This window comes from Malaclemys terrapin, chromosome 1, assembly GCF_027887155.1.
Source record: "Malaclemys terrapin pileata isolate rMalTer1 chromosome 1, rMalTer1.hap1, whole genome shotgun sequence".
NCBI classification, from domain to species: domain Eukaryota; kingdom Metazoa; phylum Chordata; order Testudines; family Emydidae; genus Malaclemys; species Malaclemys terrapin.
The window spans coordinates 117,002,227-117,018,151 of NC_071505.1; the positions used below are offsets into that span (position 1 = coordinate 117,002,227).

At 41.6% G+C, this 15,925-nt stretch overlaps 1 protein-coding gene across 1 annotated transcript in view; it reads left to right on the plus strand.

The window, feature by feature from the left end:
• The first annotated feature begins 2,767 nt into the window (after window positions 1-2,767).
• Window positions 2,768-15,925, plus strand: part of PDE3A (phosphodiesterase 3A) — a 377,696-nt gene continuing 364,538 nt past the window's right edge. The window contains exon 1 of the mRNA XM_054036366.1: window positions 2,768-4,393. Within this exon, the coding sequence (XP_053892341.1) occupies window positions 3,389-4,393 (1,005 nt within the window). The 5' untranslated portion in view covers window positions 2,768-3,388. The remainder of the gene's footprint in view (window positions 4,394-15,925) is intronic.

A 15,925-nucleotide genomic window follows, 5' to 3' on the forward strand; every position in this document is an offset into this window, starting at 1 on the left:
GCTGTAGCCTAGGGGTTAGGGCACTAACCTGAGAGAGAGCAGAGCCTGATTCAAATCCCTGTCTTCCCCCTCAGGAGAATGAGGGTCTCCCACAGCTTGGGTGAGCACACTAGGCTAAAGGGAGGGCTCCCTCGTTCCACCTGGGACTGTTTTGCTTCGGCCCTTGCATGCAATTTAGGAAGCCAAGCACCCATCTTCCCCCAGTTCATGGACAGCAAGGAGAGCCAGGCACCTCCCTGCAGCCTGGATTGAGGTATCTAACTTTCAGAGAGGGGCAGGGCTTACCATCTCCTATTGGTTGACTTTGGCAGCTCCTTGCCTAGCCTACTGGCATTGGTGGATCGCAATCTTAGGTGTCTATCTCTCCCCATTCATTGTATAGGGGTTCTTAAGGTACTTAATTTAGCTTGGTGGATCACAGTGTTATTCCTGTGATTTTCTAGGCATCTAAATGTTAGGCACCACAATGCTCAGCATTGCAACACTTAAGGCCCTTTGTGGATTCCACTGCAATTCCCTTAAACATTAAACCTGAGTTTGTCCAACTAGAGAGTGCCATTACTTTTCAAATAACCTGAATTATCTCTGTATCAAGGGAAGGTAGTATTAAGGACATATGCTTTCCCCAATGTATGTGACAGATGTTTAAATAGGGAAAAAAACAAAAATTAGTAGTAGGGAAGTTTGAAAATTATTAAAAAAAACTGTAGCAAATAAATTATCTCTAAAGTAACAAAGCTGAGGTAAAGTGGGGTTTAAAATGAATGATGCTCAGTGTGGAGGATAAGATCAAAGGTGTAATGGGTCTGAGCTGTGTGTGCTGTTGTCTATCATTGAAATACTAGTTATATGTGATTGAACTGTGTGAAGACTCTATGCATTTTGACTCAATGATTTTGAATTTTTTTTAACTAACAAATCATTAAGAGGCCTATCTCTTTTAAACGAGTAGAGGTGAAAGGCATATAGGCCCTATTTGTTCTATAGACCCTGGTCCTGCAATCAAACCCTATGTGTGGACCTTCATGTCTGGTGGGGAGCCCAGTGATATTTTCAGTGGGGCTCTACATAGATGTAAGACTCCCTGCTCCCCCAACAGCCCTTGTCAACAATAAATTGCAAACCTTGTCAGCTATTCAGCATTCGGACTCCTAACCGTAAAATAAACAAACAAAAACAACAAAACCCCTATGAGATTCCTTGTAACCAATCCAACCCTCAAAACCAAACTTTACTGACAATATTCAGGTTTCTTTCTGACCAAACGTCAAACACAAAAACGACAAATACAGATTACATATTATCTAGCCTGGAAAACTATTATTTAAAACCAACCTCAGTTCATATGCCATGTTTCTGGTCATAGAAAACACATTACACTGGAGCTACCCTTTCAACCCATTAAACTCAGACATTATGGTGATAGGCATGGTATTAAAAACCCAGATATATCCTCAAATAAATACACCACTGTGAATCTGTTTTATGTCTTAAATCACTGATTTATTTGCTGGGGGAGGAGTAGGGAAATTCTTTTCTTTAATCTGTTCATTTCCTGGCTCTAAATGTTTCCCTGCTGAATGTTTCTCTGGGGTTTGTATTATTGTGTGCAGTGTGCTAAATATATTATTACTATATGCAATTTACCTGGTCCTGTGGCTTTGAGAGCTTAGGCCCTGATTTTGCAAAGATTTAAACCTGTGTGTAACTTTACTCATCAGGCCTATTAAATATGCTCCCAATTAAGTCTTTGCAGAATCTGGGCCTAATTGTTTCAGCCCCCTAAGAATTGTAGCAAATGCTCTCTCAGAGGGGCAGAGTCTATTGGCAGGGTTCCCCTGGTTTAATTGAAGGTGCAGTTAGTTTAGAAAAAGAGGATTTAGGCCATTGGACCCTCGGTGGAGCAAACTGCATTGCAGTAAGACAAAGATGGGACCAGCCTCTCAAAGCCTGACTGGAGCTGATGTTTTGGGTTGGCCCAGATAAAGCGGGATGGGAGTGGCACAACCTGGCTTTTGGGGCTGAACTTCCCCAAGGCAGTGAGCTCTGGTGGGCCAGGCTGGGCTTGTCTCTACACACTGAAGTAAAAATTAATCTCGCTAAACGATGGTGACTTTTTTACTGCCGTGTAATTGCCCCCTCCCTGTCACTCAGATTTATGGCTTTATTGCTAACAGCCGGTGGCAGCCAATTCTCTGCTGGTTGGCACCTCCAGCGCCTCAGCTTCTGCAAAGCCGCCCGGCGGGTTGGTGCCATGCGCTCCCGCCCCGGCACAGCAGTGAGGAGGTAGCAGCCCGCGCGGCTCATCTGACCCCGCGTCCCCGGGGCTGAGGAGCAAGGGGCTCGCTCCGCGCGGCAGCTGCTGTGTGCGTGCTCCGCTCGCTGCGTGGCCCTGGGCTGGGGAGCTGCCCACAGCAGCGCCTCCTCCGGGAGGAGGGGGAGCAGAGGGAGCGGGGCAGCGTTTCCCGGGCAGTTGTTCAAGCTGAACTGCAAACACCGGCAGCCGCCTCCTGCTTGTTTATCTCCCCTCGTCCTTCCCATCCTCGCTTCTTTAAGGGGGGGGGGGGACTCGCCTCATTTGAAGTTGGGTGGCAAAAATCGCAGAGCGCCCCAAGAGCCTTTAAACAGGGGCAAAGCTGTTCCGAGCAGCCTCCCTCCTGCGGATCTGCGTCTCTTCCCGGCAGGACTTAGCAACTTCTTCACCTCCCCCTCCCCCCCCCCCCCGCTTGCCTTTTATTTTTGTCTCTCCCCCCCCCCCCCCCACACACACCCTTCCCTCCCCAAGATCTGCAATGAACAGGACTCTTCCTCCCCCCAGCCATGGGGAATGGCGAGCCACGGCTTCTGGCAGCGCCGGGAAGGATCGCCGGAGGAGAAGGGAAGAGTGAGCGCGCGAGAGAGCAGCAGGAAGAAGACGAAAGCGGGCAGAAAGTCCCTGCTGCAGCTGCCCGCACGCAGCTCCATCCCGCTCCCCCCCGCCCCCCGCACCTCCTTCCCGAGCAGCAGGAGTGCGGGGGAGCAATGATGGCCTAGAAATGAACCAGCGCTGCTGACTTTGTCCTGCGGCTTCTTTCTGTTCTTCCATCCCGTCCGACAACCCCGTGGATTTTTTTTTTTAAACCTGCAGCGATCTCGGAGGGAGAGCCTATAACCAGGGCGACAGGCTCTTTGAACAGGGGACAGGAGAGGGAGGCTGATCTCCCTACAAAATGAGAGGCTTTAACTTTGCAGACTCTTCCTAGCCTTGCCCCTCCTGCGCTTCTCCGTTTGCACCCAGTGATATTAATTTTTGCAACCTCTGGAGGAACTTGAGAGGATTTCTCTCTCTCTTTGCTGGGGAGGGGAGGGGGTTGCCTCGTTGTGTGTGTGGGGGGGGAAGAGAGAAACTATGGCTCTGACCAGCGACTCTGCCAGTGTCAGGGGCAAGTCTAACCGGAGCATTGGCGAGGAGAAAAGCCCAGCAGCAGGTATAGGATCCGATTGCAATGGGTATTGTTATTCGGATGGGAAACAGCAGCAGCCGGGCACTCAGCAGGGGCAAAAGGAAGACTCAACCTGCCAGCTCTGCTGGGGAGACCTGGTGCTGCAGAAAATCTGGAGCTCCCGGAAACTTTCCTCGGCTCTCTGTGCCGGATCCCTGTCCTTCTTGCTGGCTCTGGTGGTCAGGCTGGTCCGGGGGGAGATCGGCTGCAATCTGGAGGAGAAGGAGGTAGTGGCGGCGGAGGAGGAAGCAGCAGCTGCAACAGCTGGAGGAGGAGAAGCGGGTGGTTTGCCGTTGCCCCCAGCAGGGCTCCCCAGTAGCAGCAGCAGCTTCCAGCTGACTCCTTGGCTGCATCCCATCGCTTTGCTCTTCAGCCTCATGTGTGTCTTCTTCTGGATGGGCTTGTACTTGCTGCGCTCCGGGGTCCGCCTGCACACAGCCGCCTTGCTCCTGGCCGCCTGCTGCGGGGGGGAAGCGATTGTCCAGATTGGGTTTGCGGTAGGGGAGGATCACTTGCTTTCTTTCACCGCCACGGGGGTGGTGCTGAGCTGCCTGGCCACTGTGACATGGCTGGTGCTGAAGCTGAGGCAGGGCGTCCTCATGATCGCCTTGACTAGTGCGGTCAGGACCACGTCCCTCGTCTCCTTAGAGAGGATCAAGGTAGCCTGGAGACCCTACCTGGCTTACTTGTTCGGGCTACTGGGCATCCTGCTGGCCAGGTACGCGGATCAGCTCTTGCCCCATTCCGGGGCGGCGCAGCATAGAGAGGTCTCTGGTGCCCAGCTGGCCAAGGAAGAGGTCCCGGTGTTTAAGAGGAGGAGGAGGTCCAGCTCCATGATCTCTCCCGAGATGTCCAGCTGCAGCAACAAGTCTCATCGGAGGACCTCCCTGCCCTGCATACCTAGGGAGCAGGTAAGGAGCGCGACAGATCTTCACAATCCCAGGGAAAATCCAGGAGTCCGGGGGCTGAGGAAGAAGGAAAACCAAGCAGTCAGGGTACAGCAAACTTGCGGGGGATTTTTATTTATTGGTTGGTTGGTTGGTTGAGCAGATACTAGAAAAAGGAGTCGTAAGACGGAGTGAAGCGTTGCGAGTTGCTACAAACTTTTTGCTCGCTCCTTTGGATGTATATCAGGGCGGCTGAATGTTTCCCACAAATTAGGGAAGTGGGAACTGTACGTGAATTTTGAAGAGTTCGGTAGCCCCTACCCAAATTCCAATTTTCTTCCCCCTTATTTTTGTGCTCGAAATATCACTTTAATCTGCCTTAGTAACACTTTATTTTAGTTTTCAGCACTCTGGTCGGCTTTATTTATCTCTGTTCAGTAGAAGGGGGATAGAATCAGAGGAGTCTTTAGAGCAAGGCAAGGCTTGTTTCAAAGTTTCACTATATTAATGTCAAATCTTGAGGTTTTTACGCTGAAGATTTTTTTTTTTTTTTAAATTTGGCCAACAGTATAGCTGGCTGTTGCTGGGCTGGCTCTAAATACTGCGGTGGTGTGTGTGTTATTTAAAGCCTAGGTTAGCCCAGGCTGGAGAAGCATCTAGCATCAATTATAAACAGGGATTTCTGAACTTTTTTTGGTTTGTTGAAAGAGGGCATTAATCGTATTAAACTTTCACTGGTCCTTTAAAAGGAGTTCATCTTTCTGAAATAAGCATATTTTTAGTTCTGTTCCGTATAGGGAAAAGCTTCTTGCCTAATGTATTGAGTGTGCTTTTTAAGAAGGGGCCTGCAGTAGTTAAGTTGTCATCTTAGCTTTTCCCATCTTTGCTACTACTACATTGAAGTGATCAAGAAGTTTTATACCCCATTTCTTCTGTCCTTTGATATTTTTTTTATTTAGTTTAACCTTTTTTTTGTAAAAACTGGTGTTTGAATTGGAATTGATGTGTATTTTTGTCTAGAAAAGTTTTTCTCCATAAGCTCTGAAAAGAAAAAAAATATATCTAAGGAGATGAACAGAAACATATTTATAGCATAAACAATAAGGGATTCCAGATAGACACCATTAAAACTTAATTTTGCACTTGAAATTGTTTTCTGAGTTTTTGAGACTTAACCTTACACAGCAGAAGACTTTTTCGATGGACTGAGTGTAATTGAGCATATTTGGAGTCCGTATGACACTTGCCCAGTGGTGAAAAGGGAAACCTAGGTGGAAATAAGTGGCAAATGGTGTTATATCTTCTTTTCCATTAGTATTAAAAATGACTTGGTGAACTAACTTGGCCAGCTAAAGCTTATACTGTTATACCAAAGGCTTTCTTTCAGGTCCCTTGCTGGATAAGCAGTTAAGTATTTTCTAAGTGATGGCATCTAACCATATGGTGTGGGTGTCTAGTTTGTTTCTGGAAATGGTTTGATTACATCTCTTTGTGGCTGTTTACAACATTTGCTAGAAAAATGCCTGACAGCCTATATCGTTGAGGCATATTTTACAACAAATGTACTTTATTTATTTTATCTAAACAAAAATGTTAAATAAATATTTACCACAGTCTCCAACAGTAAAAAATAGAAAACTAACTCAGTTTTGACTCTGTTTTATTATGAATTATGTGAGAGTAATTTGGGTGTAAGAACCATTTGTAAAATACAATAACTTTATTTTTCTCTCTTAGATGTTTACTTTATTTGACAATAAACATTTCCAGAGAGGTTTTTTGCACTAATCATGTGTAATGTCTAGAATATCCACTTGCTGTGGCACTTCAAATAAATGCAACTTTCTAGCAGACATGTTTAAATGTAATCACTTTGATATGGTCTACTAAGCCCTATTATAGTTACCTTCTTTTGCTTATGAATAGCTCACAAATCATCTTTATCATATACAGTATTATTAAATCCACTATAGCAAACAGATTACTTTCTCTATTTGTCTTAATGTTTTCACTTAGGAGCACAGGTTTAGTTATGTCTTGAAGTTCCAGTTTTCCCCACAATAGACTGTACAGTGGAGTCAACTGACAACTATGTAGTTTACTATTTTCAGGGATTTTGCCACTTTTCTACTTTAATATTAATCAATAGAGGGATCATGGATTGCTTATGCCATTGCTTAATCAAAAATGGATGATTATCTCCAAGTTTGTTTTTAGAAGCAAATTGTCACATTGAGTGTGTGTTTAATTTCTCTTCACACTCCCTTTTCCTACCGCCACCCTTTTAAGATAACAAAGACAGTAACAAGAAATACTGTGAGGCTCTCGGAGAAAATCCCTTTTGGCTGACAGCAAAACAAAGTTTGTCTTTGTAAGGAAAATCGGCTCTTGGTAACTTTAAAGAAGCCGTAGGTAAATGTTTCTTTTTAGGACAGCTTTTAAATATAACATGTTTAAAATAAAATACTTTAAAAACAACTTCTCAAAAACCCCAGAACAGAGTAAAAAACAAAACAAAAACAACCCCAACCTTGAATAGAATGTTGCAAGTCAAAGAGAGCTTTTTTGTATGGTGTTTTAGAGATGTGAAAAGCTCACATCAGGAAATAGACCCACAGTATTGTTTTAATGGGCTGAAAATCCTGCTTGACTTGTGTAGCAGATAATGTAAGAAGCAAAGATCTTGTGAACTTCTTACAGACCTATTGCCCATTATCTCTTATATGCTCAGCAATGTAAAATATCAATCTTATTAAGCTTTCATTTGACCAAAGTAATACTATTTCAGTATCTAATTTTGTGTAGTAATGTGAGATTCTTCTAAAGCAGGGGTTCTCAACCTGGGGGTTGGGACCCCTCAGGGGGACGCAAGGTTATTACATGGGAGGTCGCAAGCTGTCAACCTCCACCCCAAACCCCGCTTTGCCTCCAGCATTTATAATGGTGTTAAATATATAAAAAAGTGTTTTTAATTTATATGGGGGTCACACTCAGAGACTTGCCATGTGAAAGGGGTCACTAGTAAAAAAGTTTGAGAGCCACTGTTCTAAAGCTTATGAACAGCGGAGGGTGGAGGAGTGGAGATTTGCTTGTTATTGTTTTTGTTTTTTTACCCCAAAGAGCTATAGTGGTGGTCATGATGATGTGGTAAGTAATTAAGTCTTAACGGTGATAAACTGACTTTTTGCCACTGAAATATAAATTCAGGACATTTTCATCTATTTGGCCTTGCACTATCAAAGTAAAGTGTTTGGAATTGTTAGGTATATTTGAGTTAATTGGTGTTAGCCTAGTTATCATTAAGTGTTTTTACTTTAAACGCCTGGTGTCAGTAGCTGAACGCATCCTCTGTGTCCCTAAATTATCTCTGGTAGAAACATCTTATCTTTTTCTCAGCCCCAAAATGAACTTTAAAAATAATAAACAATGGAGATCCATTTAGCAACTCTCTGGGAAATTGTTCACATTTTACTTAGTGCTTTTTTTTTTTTTTGAGCTGAACAGATAGTTTGGATTTCCACTTGGCATGTGTGTAGTCGTCAGTGAGAAGGGAGTGACTTGATGGTGGCCTGATTCTGTGAGGTACCTGTGACAATCAGCAGCATAGCATTAAGGCACCCCAAGGTTATGGAACTCCTTACTGGTCTGAATGATCCCCGAAACATCACAGTACCGAATACCTTCAGCTTTCATGAGAAGCAGTTGAGGATGCTTGGTTCCTTGAGGGATCAGGAGTCCAGTTTTTTTTTTTTTGGGGGGGGGGGGGGAGAAACCTGGTGAGCGAGATTGCGAATGAGTGAAAAACATAATGAATGCATGTATATTTTCTTCACTGATGTAAATGTGCATGGTGTTTTGGGTAGCTGCACATAGGTGACACTACTCTTGATGGCCAAATCTTCTTTACACCTTGTCAAGCCATCTTTACCCTTCTTGTTAAAGCTGGTGACAGAAGAGGCCCAGCAGATCTGGTAGCCTTTTTGCTGTGCTCTGGTGTTTCTGGTGTGAAACCCTACATGCTGGAGTACATTTCGGAGATAACTGTCTTGGAGCCTGTACAGGCCAGGATGGTCGTCTGTTTTGATTTGAATGTGTAATTGCATGTAGGCATCCAGAGGCAAGAAATGGCCCTAAGATGTTAAAGACAATATTACTATACTGCATATGCATAGGTGGGCCAAGTTGTATTCCATGCATAGATTTCCCCCCCCCCCCGCTTTTTTTGGTGTATGCATGTAATATGAAGTTATTACAAGCATACAAGTAAGTTTTGCCAGTTGAAGAAGTAGCTCAAAGCAGTTCAGTTTGCTGTATTTATTATATTAATTTCAGGAATGCCCTGTAGCTATCAGTCGCTGAACCAAAGACAACATCACAGGGCTTGAAATATCTTCTAGTTTGAAAAACAGGCTTCTTAACCGCTGGCTAATGCACATACAGATAGGGGACTCACAAGGTTGAAGGGTGCCTGGTAAGAAATCTACATCAGGTTGCTAGGAAATGAGGTAATACTGGACTTTCTGTCAGAGTGCTGACCCTGCTCCAAGGTTCCATCTTTTATGTCAGCTTCTGCCTACTAGATGACTGATGAGTTTGAAGTGTCTCTTCCACCACACTATCTTCTATGGTTGCTGTAAAGGAGAAGGATCTTTCATTTCTCTTTGCTCCTCTTCTGCCCAGTAGTCTCCTGATTGCTTTAGGGAGGAGAGAGGACTTTCATCTGGGTGCTGGAATGGTGGGAGATAGTGTCTTCACTATTGCAACTCTCAGCTCTTGAGAGAGGAATTGAGGATTTGTCTCCACTACCATACCCTTCCCCATGACTTTTTTTTCAAATCCTCTTTTTCCCATGAGTAGTTTCAGTGCCTCACCTAGCTTTCCCAGACAGCAGCAGAGTGAAATTGAGATGTATCTTGTGACTTTCACCAGTGCTCTTGGGGTTTTTGAATAGTTCTGTGGAAATGACCTGCGGGCTTGTCTACAGTACCCGCTGGATCGGCAGGCAGTGATCGATCCAGCGTGGGTCGAGTTATTGCGTCTAGTATGGATGCGCTCCTCGTTCTGAAGGAGTACTGGAGTCGACGGGAGAGCACTCAGCGGTCGATTTATCGCAAGTGGAGTTGACAGGAGAGCATCAGCTGTTGAATTACTGCAGTGAAGACACTGTGGTAAGTAGATCTAAGTACGTCGACTTCACCTACACTATTCATGTCGCTGAAGTTGCGTATCAAAGAGAACTACCTGCACGGTAGTTTAGACAAGCCAATTTGTTTTGCCAGTTTTACTCTGCTGCTTGGGAAAGATATGAGCAGTGTCAGGCATTAGGGCTGGCTGCAGACTCGAAAAGACAGCACTGCATCAGTTCACATTTGGAAAGTTATCTTTTCAGCTGTAAGATCTAGTGGGTGGTGTTGTTGTGTTTTTTTGTTTTTTTTTTAAATATCTTAGCTTCTACAGAAATTGGCTTGAGCTTTTCATGAGTTGGAGACAAGTGGATTTTTTTACGCTCTCTAGTATACTGCCTTTAAAACAGGAATAACATTAATTTTAATCTGCAGCTATCAGTGTGGTATAGAAGCTTAAATCTGTAATATTCATACCATCTCCCTAAGAATGGAAGAGATCCAAATTAAGGTACTAGATAGGATATAGATTTTAAATTAAAAAAAATCCATATATATTTAGGCAAATAAGTTAATGCTTAGATAATGTCCTCTGGTGACTTGCTGAAATATGGTTGCTTAATATATATCAGACTCCTGAAAAATCATCGGTGGATTCCAGATGTAATTCTGTTAAGCATGACTTCATGTAAGTAAACTGCCTTTACTTAGGTTGCATTTTTAACTCTCAGAAATTAAAAAGCTGTTGTTAACAAACTGTTAAATACAGATTTTTTTTTTCTGTTGGTGGGGGAGTAAAATACAGCAATGACTTTCTGCTTTTTCTGAACTGAGTGTGAAAATGCAAAGCTGTGGAGCTGAAAGAAATCCTGTGTATGCTGGGTTGTCATTTTAATTAAACAAACAACCAAAACAGTGACCCTGTGTATAAAATATGTTTTGAGAAGCCTGAAAAACAAACAGTGACACATGATGTTTTGGATGTTAATTGTGACATTTGTGAGACTCTGTCTTATTCTGATGTTACTGTGCTCATTCTCTGAATAGTTTTTTTTCAGGAAGCTGACACACAATCTGTATTTTGTAAAAATAAGGAATATATTGATCTTATTTAAAAAAACCCAACGCTTTGAAACTGTAGGAGAGGCAGAGCTGTAATGGCCACTAACCACAGGGTTTGAAATGGGCATAAGTTGACTGCATCCTAAGTGGTTTAAAAAAATAAAAGACCCACTGAAATTAAAATGAACAGGAGTACTTGTGGCACCTTAGAGACTAACAAATTTATTAGAGCATAAGCTTTCATGGACTACAGCCCACTTCTTCGGATGCATATCAAATTAAAATATTCATCTGATTCCTAAAAATCTTACGTTTAGTATTTTCCCCCAATGTATGTTAGAGCCTATTTTATTCAATTAGATGTTCTAAGTAATGTTAGTTGTTGAATGGGATTCAAATAGTAAATAAAGTAAAAACTTTTTTCCTCTCATCAGAGTGGACTTCAGAAAGTTATTGCCTAGAGAATAAGAGACTAGATTATTAAACCAACACCTGAACCGGTTATATTTTACTCAGTATATCATTCAGAAATAAGCATATTTGAAGTATGCTGGTATAGTACGCATTTTTGTTCTGGACAGTTCTGCTATTGATACAGTATATTAGATAACCTGTTGCCTCTGGAGTTGCTATGCTATGTGGACTTTTCTGCATCAGAGTAGTGATTTGTTTGAGTAATAGCAAAAAAAAGTCAGTGTTTTTTCGATTTTTAACCTTTGCTTCTGGAGAACATTAGCTGTTTTCTATGTTGAGTTTTATTTGAATATGTTTGGACTGGAGGAGTCTGGGGGAGAACTGTGATTTATTGTTCAAAAACTGGATGGTGAGCCTTACAGTTTAACAGTTCTCTCTTGCTTTCCTACATGTGTATTTGTAACTCCCACTCAGTGTTATTCCAAAAACGCTCTCTGTCTAGCCCTCTGTCTTGCAAACACCTATTAATGTGAGTAGTCCCATCTGAAATCAGTGACGCTCTTCATGTGAGGTAAAGAAAAGATTGGGTCCTTAGAGGGCATCAGAGATCCTACTCTGATTTGCACTATGACTTGCAAACAAGTATATCAGATGATAAATTCAAAAATGGGCAAAATAATCGGCAAAATCCACCCTTGCTACTTCACTGATGGAATTATATCAGAAATAAATGCATCTCCATCTTTATTATCTATATATAGGAAAATATATATGTATATATATCAGCCAGTTAATGTGTTTTAGACACTTTTTGCTCTTTTTTAAAAATTATTTTCAGTTGTCTGTGTCAAATCAAATTTTGTTGATATTTCACCTGATGATTAAATATAAGAATGGTTAAACATCTAGGTGAATGTGATAGGATAGGGACAAATCTAAAGGACTAGAAAACATGCCTTATGGTGATTCATTCAAGGAGCTCAATCTGTTTAGTTGAACACAGGGGTTAAGGAGTGAGCTTAATCACAGTTTATAAGTACCTAATAGGGAACAAATATTTGGTAATGAGCTCTTTGGTCTAGTAAAGAAAGGTGTAAGGTATGACAGTCCAACAGCTGGAAGTTGAAGCTAGACAAGGTCATAGTGGAAATAAAGTGTAAATTTTAAACAGTGAGGGTACTTAATTAACCATTGGAACAATCGTAGTGGATTCTCCCCTACTGACAGTTTTTCAATCAAGATTGGATGTTTTTCTAAAAGATCTGCTCTAGAAATTATTTTGGGGAGGTTCTATGGCCTGTGTTATACAGGAGATTAGCCTAGATAATCACAATGGTTCTTTCTGGCTGTGGGATCTATGAAAACCAGCACAATTATTGTATAGGAAAATCATGCCGCTCTAATCTATTAAAATTCTTTGAGCATGTTAACAAGATAGTGGATAAAGGAAAATGTCTACTAAAGGTAGAATTTGTTTGGACCTTCTTAACAGAGCTTTGACACAGCCCTCCCAAGAAGCTACCAAGGTAACTAAGTAATCATTAGGTAAAAGGTAATGTTCTGTCAAGGATTAGAAACTGGATAAGAGTCGGAAAACAAAGACTAGGCCAATTTTTCAATATAGTGAAAGATTAATGATGATATTCCCTGTTGTTCTGTATTAGCATCAGTGATATTTCATATGTTAATTATTTGAAAAACTAGGTGGACAGTAAAGTGGCAAAATGTGCATTGAGACAAAATTATGGTAAGGTAATATAGGTAAGTCAACATTACAGAAGACTTCAGAAGGACCTAACAAAATTAACTGAATGCGTGTCATGATGGCAAATTCAAGAATGAGGAAAAATGAAAGGAAACATAGTGAAAAGACTGATTGAAACTACTCATATGCATTGGTATGTTTTAAAGTAACTGTGTAATGTGACCACCCAGGAAAAAGGGCTAGGTGTCAGTTAAAAACATGTTTGTTGTGCAATCTCATTTAAAGAGCCAATCAAAAGGATAGCTATAGAGATGATGGGATAGAAAATAATGCTGAAAATATTATAAAGCCATTATTTACACTAATAATAGGCTCTCTTGCCTGGTTGATATTTGGTCACCCTTTCTCTAAAATGGTGTATTAGTAATAAAGAGAGTTCAGAGATGGATGACAATTTATTAGGGGTTGCAGAACTTTCATGTGAGGAGAGACCGAAAAGCTTGTAAGTACATGTAGTTTAAATAAATTAATAAATAGATTATAGAAGAATACAAAATATGAATTGTGTTTAAGAATATAAGAATAAGGGGGAATTCAATTAAACTAATTTTAAACTAATGATATTCTTTTCAGACAACACATAATGAACCCGTGGAACTCTGTCATTATATCATTGAGGGCAAGAGCTTAGTAGGATTTTTTTTTAAAAAGGATTAGACATTTATTATGGATAATGAGACCATCCAAATTTAAATTACATAGGTTAAATGAATACTTTTCTGTTTTTCAAACTCTCATGTTTAAGGGGATAAGGAATCCGCTAACTGATAATAGGAAGAAACTTCCCCTGTTGACAAGTTATTCTATTATTGCCTGCTACAGGGTTCTTACTCTTGTCTCTGAAGCATCTGCTACTGGTCACTCACACAGACACAACGCTGAGCTAAATGGACCACTGGTCTAATCTACTATGGCATTTTCGATATTCCCAACTCAATCAAGTACTCAAAATTGTTAGGAAAAACGATGCCAACAAGAATCAGTTACACAAATGCAGCAAAGCCTAATGTTTTCTCTCATTGCCTGTGCAACGTCTGGGAAAATGTAAACCTCTGTGTGTCAAAAATAACCTTTGCTATTGATGTGTTCTCTCCCTATCTAATGCACCCACCCTTCTACAACAAAGTGTTTGAGATTAAAATAATTTATTTGCCTGCACTCTATATTCTGTTGGCTGCCCATGTTTGGTCTTGTTTTATAGATAGAATTGAGGTTTAGGATTGAATTTTAAAATAAAGGAAAAATGTTTCATGCATCAATAAAATCCTCACAGTATGTTGCCTCTTTAACTCTCCATAGGAAGTCTGTGTGCAAGAGAAACACAGGATATTTGCTGACAATTGCTGAGTGAAGCATTAATGGCAAATGAAAAAGTAACAGTTCAATAGAATCCTGTTAGAATTAGAACTCACCTTAGCCCTACTAACGGATCTACAAAATAAAGCAATCCTAGATATACTGATTCTAGGAAAATGATGTTGAGCCATTGTAGAGTTACCATCAAAGTCTCAACAGCAGAATCTTAATCAGACTAAATTGATAATCTGTTTCATCCTTACTTAAAGACTGATGCCCATGGTTTTAATTTGATTATCAGAATTGTTACAGTATCTAGTTTACAGGATCGTGTTGTACTAAGGCCAGGAGTTAAACTCCTTTGGATATCCTGATTTATTTATTTATTTTAAACCATTGGAGCTAATCTTGTTTGGAGGATCATCCTTTGAGTTTAAGGGATAATTGGGGTGGTGGTGGTGGGGAAATGATTGGACTAATATATTCTCTGAAAAGTTCACAATATTTGTTGAATAAGTCTGAGAAATATTCCCTCAGCTTTATAAACTGAAAATTGCTGAAATAATGTTTGAGTAGTATCCTGACATTCTTTTAATATGCTATTCTAGCATTTGAGTAGCTTGAGCCATAACCACACTTGAGGGTCTGACCAGCAATGAAAGAAGGTATTTTGAAAGAGCTATAAACAGGGCCGGCTCCAGCATTTCTGCCGCCCCAAGCAAAAAAAAAAAAAAGTCGCAATCGCGACCGGCGGCAGCAATTGGGGGGGGAGGGGTGAAGCCTCGATCAGCAGAGACAGGTCCTTCGCTCCTAGAGGGAGTGAGGGACCTGCCGTCCCCGAATTGCTGCTGGTGCCACCCTTCTCCCTTGGCCGCTCCAAGCACCTGCTTGTTAAACTGGTGTCTGGAGCTGGCCCTGGCTATAAAATCTGAACTGCTTGGGAATCTGCATCTGAGCAATATTTCCCTTCTAATTATGCGAATAAACAGCAGATCTTCTAGGTTTGTTCTCCCAAGCTTTCAGTTGCAGGTGCCTTAGAAATAAGCGCTTGTGTGACCTAAAGGTATATGTATTTCCTTAACATCTCAATTAAAATGATGCATTTAAGAATGTGTAGCCTTTATCGTGCAGCTATGTGGATTGGGAGTGGAGGGTTGCACAACCTTTTATTATGCACTATGCTGAAATTAAATATTGCAACCATAGAAAAGCACTGAATGAAATAATAGTCTTTTTGTGTGTGTGTGTGGGGGGGGGAGGAGGGTACCCTGTTAGGTCATATGCTAACCAAATCTAATTTTGATTTTCATTGCACACCCAGCTTTGCCAGCTTGTTTTGGATTTGATGTACAGACAATGCTTTTGGATGGCTGACACTCAAACCTATTCCATGATACAATACAGTTGGTTGCTGACTTTGTTAGCCAGGTCTTCAGTGGCTCAAGTGGCAGGCCTGGAGGACACACCTTCACCACTCCTTTCTGGGGCAAGGTATATTAGGACCTTAAGGCCTTCAGCAGAAGTCCACGAAGGGCCAGGTACACCCTACCATTAAGTAGTAGGGTAATCTTTCTTTTCTGCAACAGCAGCACTAGTGCAGAAAAGAAAATTTAATAAAGAAGTTTCATAAAGACAAATGCAAAGTGCTCCACTTAAGAAGGAACAATCAGTTTGACATATACAGCTTGGGAAGAGACTGTCTAGGAAGGAGTACGGCAGAAAGGAATCTAGGGGTTATAGTGGACCACAAGCTAAATATGAGTCAACAGTGTGATGCTGTTGCAAGAAAAGCAAACATGATTCTGGGACGCATTAACAGGTGTGTTGTGAGCAAGACATGAGAAGTCATTCTTCCGCTCTACTCTGCGCTGGTTAGGCCTCAGCTGGAGTATTGTG